Source organism: Acanthaster planci, linkage group LG04 (assembly GCF_054643075.1).
Source record: "Acanthaster planci isolate LZ-2023a linkage group LG04, COTS_SCS, whole genome shotgun sequence".
Classification (NCBI taxonomy): Eukaryota; Metazoa; Echinodermata; class Asteroidea; order Valvatida; family Acanthasteridae; genus Acanthaster; species Acanthaster planci.
In genome coordinates, this window is record NC_141780.1 from 9796806 (window position 1) to 9818911 (window position 22106).

Genomic DNA, 22106 nt, shown 5'->3' on the forward strand with positions numbered 1-22106 from the left:
AGCCCACACGGACGAGGGATGGTTTCTTGCCTGTTTCAGCCATCCCTGCCTTTCAGGAGTCAAGCTTTTGCGTACGAAGATATTCTGTCCCTTGAAGCCAGCTCTCACACGTAGAAGACTGCCCAGATATTATAGCTGTTAAATCTGACAATAATTGGCCGTGTACGCGATCCCCTGTCCGGTCCATCTTTGCGCCAAGGCGATGGGTGCGGTCGATGGCAGTGGCTGATATGTCAACATTAAGGTGCTGTTTTGCCATTTCAATGACCTTTTTGTCCGTGTTCTCATGTCCTTCCTCAGGAATGCCATACACAAGTAACAGTTTATGCCTTGAGTGTTGTTCGAATTCATCCAATCGATGTTCAAGATGGCTGACTTTCGAACTAAGTTGATTGAGTTTTTCATCCCGCTTGACGAATTCTAGCTGCATTGCTTCATGGATGTCTTCACTAACGGCATCAGTTATGGCTTCCGTAGGTGCTGGAACTAGGGCATCAATTAGGCTCTTAGATTTAAAAGCCTTGACGAGGGCAGCAGACAGAACTGTAGGGTCAATTGTAAGGACATCATGGGACGACTGCTTCTTTGGAGGCATGGTGTAGTTGACATTACACAAATGGCCAAATATAACCATATCTGTGTGCCTTCGGGTCTACAATTTCTAAATAATACAAGAGAGTTCACCTCAGTGTAGACCTCAATGTAGACTCTGATTGGTTGAAAAAAAAGCGGACTAAGGAAGCGGAGCTCTTACAAAACACGTCTTCTCTCTACGAAGTCATCGCATAGCTATATTGGGACAATGAAGGGTCAAAATTCCTAAAACTATATCAAACATGTTTGAAAATCATCTCCAAATACAGAAAACTAGGTTGAAAAGAATTAAACTGGAGAATTCACCAAAATGGTCCAAAACAGGAGCAAAATCTGAAAGAGGGCGCTACTTATGCATAACACCCTCTTTTGTTGTGTTTGCATAAACATTTGCACTGTTTGTTGTGCTGTACCGGTGTCGTATCAAAACAATCTTTGTTGTTGATTTGGGGTTAAATAAGGACTAAACAAAGGTTTCAGTGATTTGTACAAGCATTTTTTTATCGGTGCTTTTTTATTTTATGTATGTTGGTTTCGTACCCCAGTTTAAAAGCCAGTTAAATTCTAAAATAAATTGTGAAATAAATGGAATACCTGCTGGGGTTTATTTTACCTTATCGAAGGAAGTAATTTAATGGGTTGATTTGATTTGATTTATTCACTATTCCACAAAATATTATTACAAAAAATAAATTAAAGAAAAACCAACTCATAGATTCCCAAAAGTGGAAATAGTAGGGATAATGCAAAAAAGTTAAATTAATTGTGGAAATCATCTGTAAATAGCCTCATACCAACATCAACAGTTTTTCTCTTTATGTCATATAAAACAAAGTAACTGAATTTGGGATACTCCATTTTCAACAGCTTCTACTCGCATCTCATCTAATGTCGCGTCCGTTTGCGAGGCCCCACTTCATCTAGGGGATTAATTCTCGGATTAGTGCGAACATCAGCTTCAGCCTTTTTGGACAAACTTCTGCAACAGTAATTGATAATGTGTCATTTGTTTTGGAGATGGCTCTTTCTTAAAAATTAAAAATGATTCATCAAAGAAAATTTCTTGAATGCTAAGGGGCAGAGATTTGTGCAATTTCATACATTTCTCCCTCAGTGCTTTTAGTTGCTTGGAAATGTAGAGTTCCGTGAACTTTCCCTTCAGCCTGTAGTCTGCTATAATTTCTCCATCTACGATTACAGTCTGGCCTCTTGTAGTGCCCGATCCATCCTGTCTTTAGGCATTTATTCCAGATCTCATCGTTAAAGAGTTTCATTTTCCTGGTCATTGAAAACAGAAAAATGTGAAATATGTACATGTAGCCTTGCAAATTGAGGGGTTCTTATAAGGAGTCTTTTGGCTACCCGTTGGTTTGTTTCAGGTTGGAAAAGTTCCGGGAAATAAAGCTCAACTGAGATACAATAAAGCCATTGATGTCTGCTCTACATGACAGCTCAGTTACCTTTTGTCAGTTAGTTGTTTTTTTGGTTTTTTGACTGGACAAAAATCAGTCCAAGATGAAAGTACCTGTGTATCTGGCTTCCTCTGAGGAAACGTCTGGTTGGCTAAAACAGTGTTTACCCTTTTCTTTCTGTGTTTGCATACTGTGCGCCATCCTGGTTAAGTTTACAAAAAAATAGAACTTTGTTCGTTAATTTTTTTGGCAAGACTTTTCCTCAACAATGTATCTCACATTCCATGCAACCAGTGGCAAGATATTTCATCGCAGATGGGCAAATAAAGCACAACTAAAAAGATTTCACTTCGTCGAAAATGTTACTGGCTTCAGTACTTAAGTATTCAAATGTGATGACATCGTACAAACTACGTGGGATTGGAGAGAAAAATGTATGGGCACGTGTTGCTGAATTGCACAAACTATTCATGTCAACGGAGGGCGCTCGTTCGCACGCGATCGGCAATATTTCTAGTGTGTGTAACGGGCATTTCCGCGAATTTACCGTGATTCTATCTTGACAAGGGATATTTACTCTCTTGATATGTTACAAATTTGTGGCATTCTACCATGGGTGCTAGAAGGTACTCTTCCAAATTTGTTATCATAAATATTTTTAAACAGATGTATTTTGTGCTATTTTAGTTGACTTTTTTCAATGTTATGTTACCGTATCAGCCAAGAATCAACCCATATCATACTCTACACCATTCGAAGGGGTACATCTAGGCAACATAAAAAAGCAATATTTTTATATTTAAATGAAATTTTATTTGCCGTGGCAGATATTGTACATTGAAACAAAATGTGAATCGTTTTATTTTCTACTCGGGTTAGCTTATACATTGAAACTGTCATATCTCAGAAACAGAACACATAAAATTGATTTTCAGACTCTAATGAAGAGGTTTTTATTGAAAATTGAAAAACATAAATCAGACTGAATGTCTGGTCTTAAACCATTGTGCCATGTCTTAAGAAGCCATGCCTGCTGGGTGTGCAGAACATTCATCAGATCTCAATGAAAGTACCAACTCTGACAGTGACTTCTGATCAGTGTAATTTGCAGTGATGTACATGTATCCCATTTCCCTTTTGTTATTAAATATTTGACTTATGTGAACACTGTAAGTCACCAACTGTTCTAGGTCTTATGAACATCTCAGGAGCTAAAATGGCACCCAAAAAAATCGCGAGTAGGGACTCTCTGACAGCTGTTTTTTGGGGGGTTTATTCTCCCTTGTTTTGTGTCGCCGTCATTGATGTTTTATGGATCATATTGTTGGTACTTGCACCGGCAAATCGACGGGGAGCTGGAATTGCCATCTCACGTACCGGTTATTGTTACACCTTGTTCCGCCAAAGGACACCGTGAGAAATGACTTTAAGAAGTGTTTCCAACGTTACAGTCATCGAACGAGTTAATGTCTCTTCATCGCGGAATGTTGCTGTTTCATTGTGGAATGCATGCTCAGTGGGTGGGAAACTACAATTTGTTGCCACATCATTGTTTGAAAACAGGACTGACATTTTTGTACTAACTGAGACGTGGTTCAGTGAATGGGACGATACTTTCGATACAAAGTCTTTCATCAACTATCAGTGGCTACTGTATTTTTCAGATACCATGCGGTAAGCAGAAGGGAGATGGTATTGCTGTGATGTTAAGGTCAAACCTTAAGATTATGATGAACTCTATATTTAATTTCAAAAGCTTTGAGATTTTTGACGCCCGTGTTCAAATTTCGTCATCAGTGACAATACACCTTCTGGTAGTGTATCGTCCGCTTTATTCACTGAAATGGAAGTTTACAATTCAGAATTTTATTGAAGAGTTCGCTGAACTTCTGCAGGATATAATATACTCTAAAGGTCGTTTATTGATTGTTGGAGATTTTAATATCCACTTCGATGATCTTGACGCTTTAAAATATAGGAATTCGCTTTTCTCCATGGGGTTAATTCAGCATGTTACAACTTCAACCCATGAGAAAGGTCATACGTTGGATTAGATTATCACAAGGGAAGCTGATCAGTTTGTTGTCATTCTGCGATTCATTTTAGAACATCCTCTGAAAGGCCACTGCCGCATTCACAGATTCAAACTTTTAGGAAGTTGACTAGTGTTGATGATGACTTGCTTCATTGTGAACTGTTGACTACACTAACTATAGTCAAGCATGAATATATCAGTAAATGATCAACCAGAACCTCTAGACAGGTAAAATGCTTTACTGGCTTCTGTGATGGATGTGGATTAAATAGAGACGAGCTGAAGACCATAAAGCTTACCTTTCCATTTGCAATGCTTATGCAACATGCCTGACGGCTGCTCATGCCTCTTATCATAGGTGTCGCATTGAGGGTGCAGACACTAAAACATTGTTCCGCGTTGTCATTGAGATCAGTGGTATTAAGAGAGCATTAGCATCTGTCATACCTGATAATATCGATATTAAATTGCTACCAGATGTTTTTGCAAAGCTTTTAGAAAGAAAATAATCAATCTTTCTAAGAATCTTCGTGACATTAAACTGAATGATATTTCAGGATTAAAGTCATGTTCATTTGCCGGTTTTGAAACAATTTCTGAGGATACAGTTATATCAATGATCAATCATTTTCCAGCTAAATCTTGTCAACTTGATCCTATGCCAACGTATCAAGTAAAACAATGTGTGGATCTTGTTGCTCCTTTGTTGACTGGTGTAATTAATTCATCATTTAATACTGGTATTTTTCTACATTTTGTAAGAATGCTAATGTCCGTTCATTGTTGAAGAAACGCGGGCTTGATAATAAAGTTTTCAAAAATTATCAGCCTGTCTTGTCTTTGCCATTTGTCTCGAAACTTATTGAAAAGTTGGCTTTATTACAGTTGAATACATGTATCTAACTCAAAATAAATTGTTCTGTAAATGTCAATCTGCCTACCGGGAGGGTTACAAGCACGGAAACTGTCCTTGTCAAAGTTCAGAATGATGTGTTGTGCTCTCTTGCTAGACAGTCTGATGTGTTTTAAATTCTTTGGATCTTTCAGCTTTTAATTCATAGGTTGCGTAAGAGGCTCAACATTTAGGGTTCAGTGATTAAATGGTTGTCGTCGTATCTGTGTAATAGGGGTCCAGTCCACTAATTCAAGCCCCATTGAAAACAGTGTAAAATCAGCACCGTTCAGGGCCCAATAGCATGCACACCAACATCCCTGAGATTTCTGAAACACAAATGAAATTCTTGTCTGGTCACTTATCTTTCAGTTTCTTTTCAATTTTTTGTGGCTTAACCAATTACATTTTTAATTATTCCCACAAAACAAAATTACCCCCCAAAAGTGATTTTTTCGAAGTCTGATTGCAGCCATTTTCCAAGTGGCAACCCTCGACTTTCTCGGGCACTTAGGACCATTTTTCAACCGTAGTTTTTAGCCCTTCTGCTCTCATGTGAAAGCTCAAAGACCCAGGGAGTTGATCCTGGCAACGATTTACACAATCTCACTGTTTTGGGAGCCAATCAATCTCCTTTTTCAAAAGATACTGTGGGGGGCACTTTTAATGCTAATGAGCTGGCCAGAAATTCTCACTTGAATTAGTGGTCTGCACCCAATAGTGTTCGATCAATGGTGTCTGAGGCATGACCACTGGAATGTGGGGTTCCACAAGGCTGTGTCCTTAGGCTAATTTTGTTTAGTCTCTACATTACTCCTCAGCAGACATTATTGATGAGCATGGTTTGGATTATATTATGTATGCTGATGACATCCAGCTGTATGTTAAGTGCGGTCATGCAGGGGTGCCAATGAGGCAGATAGAGAATTGTATTGAAGACGTTCGTCTGTGGATGAGAGACAGTAAGCTTGTTTTGAATGAAGGACAGACTGAAGTTTTCATTTAAGTTTGGTCAGCTGCCACACCACTCCCACGTGATATACGGCTGGGTGGTGTTGACAATTCTCTTTCTGATAGTATTTGTGATCCAGGAGTGACTTTTGACAAGGCAAACACCATGTCGCCTCATGTGGCAAAGTTATGCAGGTCTGCATCTCATGCTTTATTGAGAATTGATAAAATTTGGCATTTGCTTGACCAAGCTTCGACTGAAAAATTGTTACATGCCTTTGTTACGTCGCGACTTGATTATTGCAATGGCTTACTGTTTGGAATTTCTGATCATAATCTATAAAAATACAACTTATTCAAAATTCGGCGGCTCGAATGGTTATGATAAATGTGATCATATTATATCTGTTTTGCGAGCTTTACATTGGTTGCCAATAAAGCAGAGGTGTAAATTTAAACTTTTGTGCTCGGTTTTGAAAAATTTGAATGGTAAAGCTGATGTACCTGAAAGATCTCGTTAACATTCGAGTAATTAATCGAGAGTCGTGCTCAAGGTCAGCCAGCAAAATTCAGCTCTACCAACCAGTGGAGAGAGTTACCAGTTTAGTGATCGAGCTTTTTTGTTTTGCGCGCCTCAATTATGGAATAATCTGCCTGTTTCAGTGTATCAGTTTCTATCGAATGATGGTTTTAAAAACCTTCCTTTTTGATGAGTATTTTAACTAATTTTAATATTTAGATATGATTGTGTATGTTTTTATTTTATTGTTTTAATGTCTATATTGTACTGTGCTTTGAAATACTTGTTATGAAAAGTGTTTTTTAACCCCTTCTTGACGGGAATTTCCTTCCGAAAGCCAACTCCAAGATCTCCAGCCTCGCTTGGCCATGAAGGCCACCTGCCAAACTGCAAATCTTGGTTTGTGGCCCAGTGTGCTCTGCACGCTTTGAATTACACAGTGAAAAAGCTCATTGTTTGGTGGCATGCGGCTCTACTCAAGCTTCCACGTTCCCATTGCCTCTTTTCAAAGTGGGGACTATTGTGAAGCTGGTGATTATGATGCAAATTCGGTCTTTTCATTTCTGGGCTACTCATAAAGGCCAATTACCATATACACAAGAGCCAGGGTCTGCCTTCTTTCACCATGTTGGCTCGAGGGTGGGCCGAGAACAATAGCCGAAAAGCAGGCTGAGGATCTCAATTTTTACGGGGTGTGTTAACGCGTCCCGGCGCAAAGGGGTTAACATATTACAGGGAATTCACTTTGACTGGAGCCTCAACCGATCGTTGTACCTCCAAAGAAGATTCAGCAAACCCTGTAGAAGTTCAAGTGACACCGGCGGTCTCGGCTGACCATGACTACAGCTCTCCCCCATTGTCACAAGAGGCAAGTTGGAAGCTGCCCAGTTAGAAATTGAAAGACTTCAGCAACAGGTTCAAGAACTGAAGGGAAAACTTTCTTCCTTGACAGGTTTTCATCAGATCCTCAAACCATTGCTTTTTACACTGGATTCAAAAACTACATGTATGAGACGCTGAAATGCGTATTTACAGCTCTGCAGCCAACGGCATCATCAATTATCAGATGGACACAAATGCGAAGGCATTCTACAAATATTGATCGTCTTAGAATTGGGGTTTTCAGCGACACATCCCTGTCAGGTATTGACCTGTTTTTCATGTACCGGTATCTCTGTAGAATAAGGCAAGGCTTTCATGAAAAAAACCTTGGGCTTAGATTTGGTGTGTCGCAATCTTCAGTTAGCAAGCTTCTGATAACTTGGGCAAATTATTTGTATGTGATGCTTGGAAGCCTAGAGATTTGGCCTTCTTGAAAAACTGTAGACCAAAATATGCCGCACTGCTTTAAGGTGACTTTTGCCATGTGTAGAGTCATCTTGGATTGCACAGAAATTAAAGTGCAAACACCAACTTCAAAAGTTCTGAATTCGGAAATCTACTCAAATTAAAAAAGCCATACAACCTTCAAAGGTTTGGTAGGAATCACACCATATGGTGCTGTGTCATTTGTCAGTTCACTGTTTACAGGTTCAACATCAGACAAGGAAATTACTGTAAGGTCAGGGATATTGGAATTACTTGAACCATTTGACCATGTTATGGCAGACAAAGGTTTTCTCATTGAAGAATTACTCAATTCTAAACAAGTGTCATTGATCATTCCCCTTTTTAGGACAGAAAGGAAAATTCACTGCAAATGAGGTGTCAAAAACACATGAGACAGCAAGACTGAGAATCCATGTAGAGAGGGCAGTAAGACGAATCAAGGAATATCATTTGTCTGATGGCATCATACCTTTGTCTTTAGCAGCTTCTGTCAATCAGATCTGGACAGTTTGCGCTATCTTAACCAATTTCTGTGGACCTTTGTTTTCAGTACTTCTGTTCAGCTTTAAGAGTGTACTCGTACATACCTTTTTGATTTGACATGTTCATAAAACTGACAAATATAAATACCAGAACCCAGTTCATCACATGATAGACAATGATCGCAATTATGACTCCATTTTATTTGGTAGTGTAATTCAAAGTTAGTTGTGACATTTAAGCTTGACATTTCAGCATAGTCCAAGTTTGCCTTCAGATAAAAAGGTTTTACTTGTGTCAATGGAACACAGAAAATGTCTTGTATCTTCCAAGTACAGTTGTAGCACTTGGCCCCTTAGACGAATGTATTGTACACTGTATCAGGGACACAGACTCACTACATTTATATACATTATTTCATGCCTTCATACAGGCTCATAGGGTACATGTATAATACTGGCTATAATAAACCAATGTATAAAGTAATAAAACAATCTAATCTAAATCTCCCTTTGTATGATTGGAAATTCATTGACAAAAGCTGCATTCCCATAAGCACTGCTGTAAATTCTGTGGACAAACGGGGGAGGCACAAAGCACCACAGGCTTCAGTGTAAAAATTGGCATATTACTATGGAATGTGTTTTTTCCTGATGTTTTTTCAGGTCTGATGAGCAGGAATTGAAAGTGTAATGTGGAGATCAAATCTAATTTTTGATTTGGCCTGGTAAAGTTCAAAACCAACATATGTATTCCTTGTGGAGATATCAAATTTAATACTGGCTGCAAACCTCTGGGAGATAGTACGTGAAGAAAAAAATATCTAATGCAGCTTTCATGGAAATCCATTGACTACTGTCATAACTACCATGCTCTAGATGTTATTCTTTCCTGCATTTTACCAAAAAATCACGCCACTGTATGCCAGTCAATGCCATTTGTCTCATAATTTGAAAGTAATATTGGTGACTAGTTTTCAGTCTGTAAGTTCCATTATTGGCTTTTCTTAAGTATGGACATTCACTGAAGTTTTCTTTGTCGGGGCATTTAATTTCTAACTAACCAAAGGGAGGCGTGGCATTTGGGTCAAAGACTTTGTGGTTACGAGATGTTCCAAGACCAGGGGCAGAGGGATTTACAACAAAACCACATAAATACACATTGTTCCCTGTTATATCTGAGTACAGCTTGGCAGCTTCTGGCTTGTGTTCGATGCCAAATTTCATGGCTGATATTTGAATGTTACATTTTTCCAGCATTCTGGTTGCAAGCTGTTCATGGTCAGCTTTTCTGTAGCAGACTTGTTTGAAGACTGATGAAGTGAGTCTGTGTTTACGAACATCATGCAAGGTTTTGTTGTGACTCTGTTGTCGGGTTTCAGCCCGGAGCTCTTTTGCAATTGCAGGTGTTACATGAAGGCCTAAGAACATGTCCTGCTCAGCATGCTGAAGTACAGCATGGTAAGTTGCTGGTTGGTTGGGAATTGGAAAGTTAGGAAATGTTGAATGAAGAGAATAGTTCATGATATTTCTAGTAGTGTTGTTGACCCTCTGTTGGTAGGATAAAACTGACCCCTGAGGCACAGGTCCGAACTTTGATGCACAGGAAGGAGGACCTGGGGTGGCTGGTAGCACCTTCAATATCTGTGCATCACTGTGAATGATACTAAGTTGTTGAACAAGTTATGAGGTAAAAGTAGCACTAGGTATTGGCTGTGGCACAGGACAGTATACCTTAGGGAGAATTCCTTCTGACACTTGTATTCTTTTGGTGGCCTTGCACTCAGGTTTTACTTTGTTTATTTGGAGAGTGTCAACCTGCTTGGGAGCCAAGCCCTCTGTCCTACATGTATGTGGAATATGCCAAGTTTCTGGTAAAGAACGTCTTGCTCTGAATAGGAGGCACAGCCTTTAATCCCATTTTCAGAAAATGACTTAGTAGATACAGTAATCCAATGCTGTGGCTGCAATGGCCATTACCTGCTTTGCACTCACACTGAGATGTCCTGACAGTTACTGGTTGTTTTGTCACCATGACCTAGTGGATATATACATGTACATGTGTAAACAACCATAACATCGTTTTCTGTCAACTATTATTTGCATGTAAAAACAAACGAACAAAAGGAAACCCAAACAACCAGCAACCTCACCCCACAAAACTGGTCCCAATGTATCATACATCTTTTTGGAGTTCATCTGAAAATTCAAAGTACTGTCATAGTCAACGTTACAGCAGCCATTACATAACTGTCATGTGTTATTATCAAAGAACTGTCTAGTTTCCTTAAAATAGGTTTAAATGTAATAAACCTTGGCTGTAGGAACCAATCTATAAACAAGTTTAATATTTTCCTTCAAAAATCATCCAAAACCTCACTTCAACGTAAAGAAAATGAAATCCAACGAAACAACAGAACAATTTAAAAAGTAAACAAAGTTAGGTTCAGAAGCAAATACAAGGTATGTTCAAATGTATCCTTTATTAAGTACTGCTGACTCAACCGAACTGTAAAGTAAGAAGAAAAAAAAAGTAACATAAATCGACCGCTTAAAAAATTGATTGAACAGGGTAATAATGGAAAGCACACTGATCTTAGTTAAAAATGCAATAGACATGTACATGTAAGAACCCCGTTTTTATTAGTAGTAGTAAGAGCAGTAATAAAAACACTGAAAAGAAAGTACTTATCACCACTTTTGAGAGTGAAAAATGCCGGTAATGCCCAGCAGCCTGGTCTTTTGTTCGGAGTACGGTCTTTTGTTACAGGGCCCTGTTTCCTTTGTCCTAGTTCGGAGACCCCGGCCACACATATAAACCATACGGCTCCGATTTCGGAGTTCCCTGCTGGTAGTGGTTAATAACATAAACATTTCTGGCTCTGCCACATCAACAATGGTTATTAAGGCAACGGAGTCACAAAAACCATTTGTTTTAACAGGAATTTCATGCAATGCGATTTTGCTGTAACAGATTTTTTCCCCATAGAGATGTGCAAGTTTTCGCCGGGACCGCAGACTTGTGTTTGTTATAACTGGAATTTCATTATAGCCGATTTTGTAATAACCAGAGTCGACTGTATGTATTATATTTGTGAAGTTATTCACTTCTGCAAATGCGCAATCATTGGAAAAATGGGTAACCACTCCTACAAAAATTTTAATGTGTGGAGAACAGTACAGTCTACATATAAAACTGTGTGCATTTCAGAGGATGGCAGCATGTGCTTAAACACATCTCTTAACCGTCGATGACTTATGTCTACTATACTAAATATGTGTCTGTTAACCCCTTGACAACGGGAATTTTTTTCCGAAAGCAGACTCGAAGAATTCCAGCCTCGCTTGGCCACAAAGACCACCTGCCAAACCGCAAATTCTCGGTTTGTGGCCCTGCGTGCTCTGCACGCTTTGAATTACACAGTGAAAAGGCTCATTGTTCGGTGGCATGCGGCTCTACTCACGCTTCCACATTCCCGTTGCCTCTTTTCAAAGTTGGGACTATTATGAAGCAGCTGGTGTTTATGATGCAAATTCGGTCTTTTCATTTCTGGGCTACTCATAAAGGCCAATTACCATATACACAAGAGCCAGGGTCTGCCTTCTTTCACCATGTTGGCTCAAGGGTGGGCCGAGAATAATAGCTGAAAAGCAGGCTGAGGATCTCAATTTTTACGGGCCCCTTTCCGTCTCCCGGCGCGAAGGGGTTAAACAGAAGTCTCGTGTTACGAGGAATCTTTCCGTACATCAAAATGTTTATACATTAAAGTGGAATATGATGCACATGCCGCCCATAATTTCTTAATACGAATAACAAAAGTTACAGTAAGCATTTTACCTGCCAGAAGATTAGTGAGCGGAAGGATCTACAACATTCTGAGCTTCTTATCAGCAGCAACAGTATGATTCTCCTAAATGACAACTATAACACAACGTGTCTTAATGATCTATCTTTATGATAAAACTATGTTCAAACTGTTATACAAATATCAGCACATCAAATTTCCATTTGACCATTGAACATAAGCTAAGAAAGTTGTGAAAAAGACTGACTAGTTATGAAATACGGCATGCACCATGAGGGACTTTAGTCAGTTTGATGTCTATGTTCAGTGCAATTGTAAAACTTGTACATGCACATGTTCACTACATACATTGCATATGTGCTCCATCCTGATTTGACATGCTTTTAATATGATGGATAAAATCCATCATTCTGAATCAATTGATCACTGGATTGTGCTGAACATGTAGGACTTACATAATCACTGTTAATCTCCCTTTTCATCATTCATCATTTGGACATAAGCTAAGGTGAGCATATCAAAATCTTAAAAAAGGCCATTTATAGAGTTCAAGTTTCTTGGGATATGTCATGTGTGTCAGTGCAAATTCGGAGCTAATTTGAGTGAGCTCTCTTCCCCTAACACCACAGTCCAGACTTGGCCCAGAAAGTGCAGACAAACACTTTCAATTGAGAATGTTTTGTAATACATATACTTTTTCCTACCAGAATCATTTCAATTCAATTCAATTCAAAATGGTTTAATTTAAAAACTTTCTTTATGGCCGTAGGCCGAATTACAAAAGTTTTTACATTTAAATTTACAAACAACCATTAAAAATTGTGTAAAAAATTACAATAAATATGGAGTTGTCCCCCAAAACATTAATTCTCATACATGAACTTTACGTTAATTACAACAAACAAAGATGAAAAGGCACAAAATACACACCAGCAATCCCCCCCCAAAAAACCAACATCTGTACATAGTAGTTGGCAATATAACAAACAAAACGAAAAAGGTATAGTTAAGCAGGACAGTTGAAATTACAAATGAACCATCTAGTTGAAAAACATATGATTGGATCATTTAACAAATATTATAAGTGAGATATAGTTTGAATAATAATTACAAATAGAACTATTAAAAAAGGGGCGTTGAATTATTTTTCTTGTGCTCCTTTAAAACTTGAGTAAGATAGGGTATTGCTGATTCATGATACCTGTTTGTTCTACACAAAAAATTTTGCCTAATATGTCTGCTCCTAATGTTATACTTCTTGGGTTTCAGTGCCGGGAGTAAGTGATGCAGTCGGTTGGTAGGTAAAGATAATGAAATAGAAAATTTTAAGCACAATTCGATTCTCTGATCCTCAAGTGTGGTTAAATGGCAAGACTGGAGAGCTTGTTGGTATAAAACAAACTGAGCACCAAGTATAATCCTACATGCTCTTTTTTCGACCATTTTTGGCTACCTTCGCAAAGACGTCCGTCAAAGCCATTGGGCAAAGATTGTTAAGGGATGCAGGAGTGGACTTTGGTATGGGCACCACATTTGCACTTTTCCACTGCTGTGGAACTGTTAGCTGTCTGTATGATGCATTAATAACATCAGTCAGTGGTTCACTTATTCAAGCGCAAACTGTTTTATAAAGCGAGATGAAATACCATCGGTACCACATGATTTGGACTTTTGTGTTTTGTAATAACTTGAAAGTTTCCCACGTGTTCACAGGATGAATCTGAAGAGATGGATGAAAAGCTGGCAGTGATTCCCTGTCAACTGGTTCAAGGTCCGCAGCAACAGATGAAAAGTGATCACAAATAGTACTTCATCCATCCAGCTTTCAAACCCAGCTTGCCCGCCTTACTATGTGTAGCTGTTGGGCTCGAAGCACCCTTGCTAACGATCATTGTGATCATGCTTATTCGGATCAGTGTCAACTCCTGCAATTTCTTGTGCCGGGGCATAAAATATGCTTTCAGTTGAGCTTTAATGGGATTACCTTGGAATCCTTCGATCAAGCAAAATCCATTAACCCAATTGGTGTAGTTTCAGGTCCAGGAAGTACCAAGAGGTCCTGAGAAAACACATGGGCCCGTCTGAAATATCGTCCCGAACAAATCCATGTGATGATGTGAGACCATGCAAATGGTCAATGCACGGACGATTTTGTGTTGAGTATAAAAATTGGTTGAGCTAGGCCATAAACACAAAATCTCGGAGTTCATCCCCCTTGATATTTCGAATGATTTTTTTCACAACTTTCTAGCCAAATTATCTAGAAATCATACAATAAGACTGTGCGACAACACTTACATCTATGCATCGACCATGCATCGACCAATCGCAAAGGTCATCAGCTGATCGCGCAACGTACGGACGTGCGCAAACATCCAGGAAATACGGCACTTGTATGTATGTACAAAGTCAGTTGGTTTCAAAATGTGTACAAAGTCAATGGGAGAAATTAAATCTTCAAAATTAAATAATAAATCTAATTATGATGCCAAACTGACGTTATTCCTCTATGGCCATCTATGCTGTATGGTCTTTTGTGGAGTGGCCAAAGAGCATGCCATTCTGGCAGTTGAAAAACTTGTACAAAACATATGGGGAAAATTAAATACTCCAAATTCTATAATAAATCAGGTTATGACATCATGATGACGTCATGATTCGGCGTACATCCTCCGGTAGTAGTCTAACAATGTGCCGGGTTTGAAGTAAATTGGCCCAAAGTAAGGACCAAAAGTGGTGTGTAGAATGACCCTGTGTTATGTCAGTAGCAAAAATGTGAAAATGAAGAAAAAACAAAAACAAAAGAAAAAAACGTAAGAAGAACAATACCTGTTTCGGCCGGTGACCGAAACACCAAACATTAAACATGTTTGTCCTTCACTCTGAACTTAGCAAGATGTATTTATCAAACGATCTTGGTCTACTTCACCGCCTTGTTCACCAGTGGTGGCCCCATCATCAGCCCAGTTAGGATCCTATTGGCACGATGGGTTCAAAGCAGTAAGGCTCTGTGCCTTGGACTTTATACTCTTTGTTGTCCTCATCAGGTTCTTGTTGCTCTGGTGAGCTGATATTGTCGGAAGTAGAACTGCTGTCTGACGAGTTTAACTTTAGCTACGCACACGCTACTATACTACGTGTAATTATGTGCATTGACGTGACTGCACTAGCTCAGTACATACATGCACCAGCTGGAGAACCATTTCCGTGATGCTACATGGACAAAAGCCTAGAAAAGCCATACTCATGAGATGTAAAGGAAGCAATTACAACATGCTCCTTTCACGAAAGCTTGCCATGTTGCTTGGCAGAGACGGGTCTCTCAAAAATGAGTTTTTTAACCCAAAATATTGCCGAATCTAGGCTTATGTAGCATATATGTCTATAATGGGATCCAAGTGAACATACTACATGTGTGTAAAGCCAGATGTCTTGTTTTTTCTGCCGTTGGCATTGCTCTTTAACTCGATAATTATTTCAGTAGCCACGTGATTTACTCCACAGTCTTCAGACCCTAGACAAATAACCAGGTGTTACCCAACTTAATGGAATGACCCATTTGTGTTAGTGACTTGACCACTTTGTGCCGGGGTGCCCAGTACCATAGATGTTGGCTTTATATGCACAGCTGGGGTGCCCGAAATCGGACAAAGGAGCTGGGCCCTGTAACAAAAGACTGTACTTGGAACAAAAGACCGGGCTGCTGGATATTGCTAACATTTTTTTCAGTTGTCAATAGTGGAGGTAATCTATCATTGTTTTGAAAGCAGAGTACGACTAGGGAAAAAAGCGCTCCAGGAATGATCGATACAATACCGCTGCACGCTAATCTGGCCGCATTTGAAAGATGCCAGCAATGCACTGGGCCAGTTTCAGGAACAAAAGAAAATTGCATAACACTGCACAATCTGGGCTCTCTTTACAAGGCAGCAGGCCCGGCTGAAATTCTCAAGCATCAGTAGATGTGTCTGTCAGATTAGAGTAGCCACCAGACAGTCATTCATGTGGATGGAAACATCCAGTAAATAAAGTTATGAATTTCTGAAGAATTTTGAAAACAGAATTCCCCTGGGGATTTGTCATGCAACTTCAAATTAAAAGAGACGGCAAGTGGTTAACAAAGAAACCATGCACACTGACCTAGAGAATTAATTTCTATAACCAACTTAGGGCACCTTATGTACATTTGCACCTTGATTTGCACACATAATATACTTACTCAATGTGAAAGCAAGAGGGTCTCCATTGAACATTATAACCAAAGATCATATAACGCCACGTAGCGGCTTAAGATGGCGAACTTCACCGGGAATACACGTAAAATGTTGTAATCGCAAGGGCGCCATTTGAGCAAGCGATACACCTGCGCAATGCACATTAATGCACAGATGCAGGCGCCGCGGCAGGCACGTGCACCTTGTGAGCCTGCACCTAAGCATTACTGTAAACTGTGCTTGCTCAAATGGCACCCATGTTAATTACACCTTTTGGGCAGAGTTATCTATCTTGCGCCTTCGGCGCTTATGTGATCTTTGATTCTGACTTACCAGAAACTGAAAGAGAATTCTAATTTACACTAAGTTGAACTTAAATACTCTATTTCCCAACTTCTTACAAATACTGGATTATTCTCGACTCAGTAATAGCAGAGATAAAAAAGGAGAAATTTTACCTGAAAAGAGCAAGCAGTGTGCAGGCCAGTGGCCAGGAAGACAGCACATTGGGGAATGGCATGTCATAGCTCGGTGGTGCAATAATGGTGTTGTAATAATAGTAATTATCGTTGAGTGCCTCCGGTACCTGCATATGCTTACATTAACATGGCTCTTGTTTGCAGATGCTCTGGGGTAGAACACTTCATACTGAAAATAATTAAAAAGCTACCAGATATGGAGTTCATACTGAATGAACGTGACTGGCCTCAGAGTCCCAAGTTTGCTGATCCACTGCCAGTTCTATCATTCAGCAAGGTAAGTAAAAATTTGAAACATCATTGGGATTGCAATAAGATAGCATATCGTTTTATTTAATACATGTTATGGTAATTAGTCCTACACTTTCTGGCTTTGGGTGACAAAATTGGTGTTATTTTGATTATTTAGGTGGTAGGCTTGATAAGAGCAACATATATATGTAGGTGTCGCCCCTTTGGGACTGGTTTAAAGTCTGGCAGAAAATTCCAGTGTCTGTTCCACTGGGCAGGAATGTGAGTGGGGTATTAAACTAAACAACTTGAGGCACAATGTCATAAAGATTTTAATTGGTGCACCACAAACAGCCACGGCACTTTTTCCCAAGTCACCTGTTCCCCCTCTTCACGCGGTGTCATGCAGCACCCAGAAAGTCTACAGCTCATTAATTATCTGTACTGCATGTTCTCTATTGTTATGTTATTTTATATGATTAGCATGAATAGAGGGAATTTCATGATCTGAGTACAGATCAAGATCAGAAAACTATTCAGTCCCCTGTTAGCTCAAATAGTTCTCAAATTCCAGTGACATGTGGTAAGTACCGGGTGAGCTGGAGATTCATGTAGTACAAAGCCATTTTCTTAATGTAAACTTTTAATTTGGACATAGAGAATCGACGACATTGTCAACCAAATAAATTCAAATAAAATTAAATTCTTTGATAAGCTTTATGCAACCGAAGATTGAGAGCCAACCGACTGTAAATAAAATATATAATTCCCAAGGTAATAAGGTCAGTTGACTTTTTAGTGGCTGCTTCTTTTGATTGACAAGGCCTGTCCTAGCATTTCTTTATCCAAAGCTGGACCGCGTGTGGTTTTTAATTTTCCATGCCTCACTGCTTTTTTTATTCTGAGCATCCAACCCGCCAAAAAAATTAAACATGTGGGGCAGGAAAATTGTTCTGATGAAGAGGTGATTAATTTGAGCCCAGTTAAATATTACTGAGTCCATCATGCAGTTGCACTCTGAATCTTGTAAAAAAATTTTCTTGAGTCCAGGAAATATAGTCCAAATCCTGACAAAAGATTGCGAGTCTGGTGAACATTTTCTGGAGTCTGGAAAAAAACATTGTGGCCGGGAAGATATATAATTTCTTAGTCTGAGGTTATTCGCAGGCTGGAAAGAAAACTGAGCCCAAGAAAAATGCTGAGGCTGGGGAATTAATTTTAGCAGAGCCAAAAATAATGCAAAACGAACATATTTGGATATATTTGTTGACCACTGGTAATTTAACTGATTTTGTCTCCTCTTTTACTGCTGTCTCAGTGCCAATTGCGGATAGGGATTTATAATAATTGGTGTCATTACAACCATAAAATTTTGTTTCTGGCCCAAGACCAACAATGCATTTAGATGATAGTAGGGGGGGTGGCTTCAAATTTTTACAACCAATGACAATTAAGAGCATGAACAGCTTATGTTGTGATTGTTTTTTTTTCTTTTTCATGTGTCGGCAATTGGTATGTTGACAGTTATGGGGTCATGACCGGTTAGGAGAGCTGTTAAGGGTACACAAGGGCCAGGCAGCAGGCCTCCTTTATACATCCAAAAATAATACAACGTAACTGAAAAATATTGGAGTGTGGGCCTTCTGTATTAACGAATGAACTGAAATGCTATCATCAAATGTGGGGTATTTGACCGGCTTTACTCATATTCACAGCTGACAGACATTTTCGGTGGTGGGTTACCCCCAACAGACACGCCAACCTCCAAAGTGAGTTAGATCAACAATATAGCTAACCAAACCAAATTTACACTAAACCTTGCTTGCACAGACTTGTTCCCTTATTTCCTCAGCCATACACTTCTTTTAACCTTGGAAATCAGTCCGGCAAAAAACAAAATTCATGGTGGCGGCCAAACTCCACTCCACCAAACTTAAGGCTTAGAGGCAACATGTATGATTACACCCCTTCCCTATATATACAGGTTTATTTCTACTGGCCACATTATTGAACTAGCAGTGATTGGGATGAAAGTACAAGGGGTGTTTTATATCCCACCACAGAAAATGTCTTTCAATTTAATAACAGACATAAGTGGTTATACTGGACAATATGTGGTACATGTAGGTTTCAACATGTGAGCAGTTCTAATCAGCTGATCTAGATCACTTTTGGGAGTAGGAGTATCTGGTAGGAGTAACCTATCACCACAAATGTCTGTCAGCCGTGAATATGAATAAAGCGAGTCACACTCTACATTTTGCAAAGAGGGACGATCATGGCGGCGAGAATGCAGTGCATAGTGGGAGGTCATAGAGCATCTTGGATGATAAAGTCTTTTCAGCGAATCGCCATGCGCGCATGGGAAATTTACATATATACTGACTGTTTGGGTAGGTGTTCTATAGTAGACCCAACCCACACAGTTAATGTGGGGGAGGATTTTTGTACAAAGCTATATAGTTGACTCTCTTTATAGAAAACACTGTTATAGCAAAATACTGTTATAAAGGTAGATTTCAAGAATCCCACTTTCTTGAATTCTTAGGGTTTTTCACTCTTATTACAAAGTCCTGGTTATAATAAAGTAATTTGTTATTATTAATATCATTATTATTATTAAATTCAATTTATACAGCGCTCATCTCATAAAAAATGTTCAGGAGTGCTTAACAATATTTAAAAATACCTATTAGAACAACTATTTACAAAGACCCAAAATAATTAAAATAAACACAATGTAACATTGATTTAAAAGTTTAAACCAAACATGGTGGGACTTTCACACACAGCCAGTACCAACTCTCTCCAAGAGAAAACCCAGATTCTCCCAGACAGGTCCAACAAAATTAAAAACGACAAAATTACAATCAAAATTAACAATCACCTAGAGCCTAGAAATTAATAATATACTTTCTTAAAAAGGTATTTAACATTGATTTAAAAGTAATGACACTAGTAGCACTTCTAATATTACATGGAAGCTTATTCCAGAGATGTGGCGCACAATACTCAAATGCTCGATCTCTGAGGGTAGCCTTAGCCCGACCTCATGGATAATTGAGGAGGACACCATCACTGGAACTACAAAGATGGTAACGGTTCAGAAGCCTTACGGAGACAAGCTGAGTTAAGTTTTGAGGAGCTAAATCATGTAAGACTTTGTATGTCATCAACAAAATTTTAAATTCAATTCTATATAAAACCGGACGCCAATGTAAATCAATAAGAAGAGGAGTAATTCGACAGATTTTCGGTGTCTTGTAGACGAGTCGTGCACAAGCATTCTGTACCCTCTGGAGCTGATTAATATGAGTACTGGGTAAGCCATAAAACAAACTATTACAGTAATCCAATCTACTTGAGATAAATGCATGAATCGGTGTCTCAGTACATTCCTTGGAGAGATATTTCCGAATGTGTCTACATTATGCAGATAATAGAATGCGCTACCACAAACCTTAGTAATATGAGTTTTCATAGACATATTAGCATCAAACCAGGTACCTAAGTTACGAGCTGTAGCCAGGGGCAAAATGACAGATTCCCCAACATGAATACCATCCAAAGTTACCTTGGATATTTGTTGATGAGTGCCAATAATGATAAATTCCGTTTTATTGTTATTCAAAAATAGTCCATTATTAAACATCCATTGTCTGACATCGTGTATGCAAGCCTCCATAGCTGACAGGGCAAATTCCTGACTACCAGTTTCATCTGGACAAAATGATAAATACAACTGAGTATCATCAGCATAGCAATGAATTCTTGGGTGATGAGCAGTGACGATGTCAAACAACTGACTAGTGTACAAGATAAACAATAAAGGACCTAAACATGACCCTTGAGGAACACCCCATTCAAGATTACGTTTACTAGATAGTTTATCATTGACCAAAACCCTTTGAGATCTACCACTCAAATATGAGTTAAACCAGTTGAGGGCAGTGCCAATAATTCCAAAACGTGACTGGAGTAGACTCAAAAGAACATCATGATCTAATGTGTTGAAAGCTGCACTCAAATCTAATAACACCAGAAGTGTAACATGTTTCCTGTTCATGGCAATCAACAAATCATTTTGAACTTTCAATAAAGCAGTTTCAGTACTGTGAAATTTACGATAAGATGACTGCATAACTGGATATAGATTATTCCGTGTCAGATGAGACTGCAGTTGATTAGCAACGGCCCTTTCCAGCAGCTTCAAAATAAACTGTAAATTACACACAGGTCCAAAATTCTCTACTTTGCCCTCAAGTCCAGGTTTTTTAGTACAAGGGAGAACAACAGCCAATTTCCAAGCCGCTGGAAATTCCCCGCTCTTTAGTGAAAGATTAATCAATTTAGTAACAAATGGCAAAAAGGAGTCCGAACAATCGACAAACAGATTAGTAGGAATCGGGTCAAGAATGCACGTTTTCTTACTGGAGCCAGTCACCAGTTTACGAACACAATTTTGAGATAATTGACTAAAATCAAGTGGGTGGCTCTGGGTGTGAAACAAACATATTATAAGTGGGTGAAGGATTAATACAATTCAATTTTAGCCTAATATTACCAATTTTCTGGACAAAGAAATCACTCATATGATTCGCAAGTTGTAGAGCATTGGTATGCGGAGGTAAAACAGAAACCCTATTAAAAAGAGAGAACCACAGGCCCCAAAAAGCTTTTGGGATCGGTACTATTCTTTTCTATAAAGTTGGTATAGTATTCCTGATGAGCAATCTTCATTAAAAAGTAACATTATTTTTCTTGGATTCAAACATGTTTAGATCATGCTTTGATCCAGTCAAACGCCATTTCCTCTCAAGTTTCCTTCTTTCACACTTGGCTAATTTGATATTATTATTATACCAGGGTACACGCGGTCGAACAACAAGTGTTTTGGACGTAAGTGGAGCATGACGATCAATAATAATGCCCATGGTATCATTGTACAAATCAACCAGACCATTGAGATCCTTTGAATCAATAAGAACAGAATCCTCATTATATAATTCGTAATTATGAATGTCGTAATTAAACTTAGCCAAGTCGATAGCCTTTAATTTCCTATATAACACATCTTTCACAGATAAACAGGACCTTTTCAACTGGATATTGCACAAAACAGACAAATGATCTGAGAATAATTCACCAGAGATTGGTGTTCCCA

At 38.9% G+C, this 22106-nt stretch overlaps 1 protein-coding gene and 1 long non-coding RNA gene across 7 annotated transcripts in view; one reads left to right on the forward strand and one right to left on the reverse strand.

Moving 5' to 3' along the window:
• poglut1 (protein O-glucosyltransferase 1) overlaps positions 1-22106 on the forward strand; it is a 166363-nt gene that overhangs the window by 45896 nt on the left and 98361 nt on the right. For all 6 annotated transcript variants that reach the window (XM_087136051.1, XM_087136052.1, XM_022252495.2 and 3 more), the window contains one exon: positions 16856-16988. In XM_087136051.1, the coding sequence (XP_086992177.1) occupies positions 16856-16988 (133 nt within the window). The remainder of the gene's footprint in view (positions 1-16855; positions 16989-22106) is intronic.
• On the reverse strand, positions 479-16771 carry LOC147799368 (uncharacterized). Its single transcript, XR_015425056.1, has 3 exons — positions 16691-16771; positions 1696-1872; positions 479-1573 (listed from the first exon to the last, which is right to left on the reverse strand). It is a non-coding gene; the product is annotated as an uncharacterized LOC147799368 (long non-coding RNA).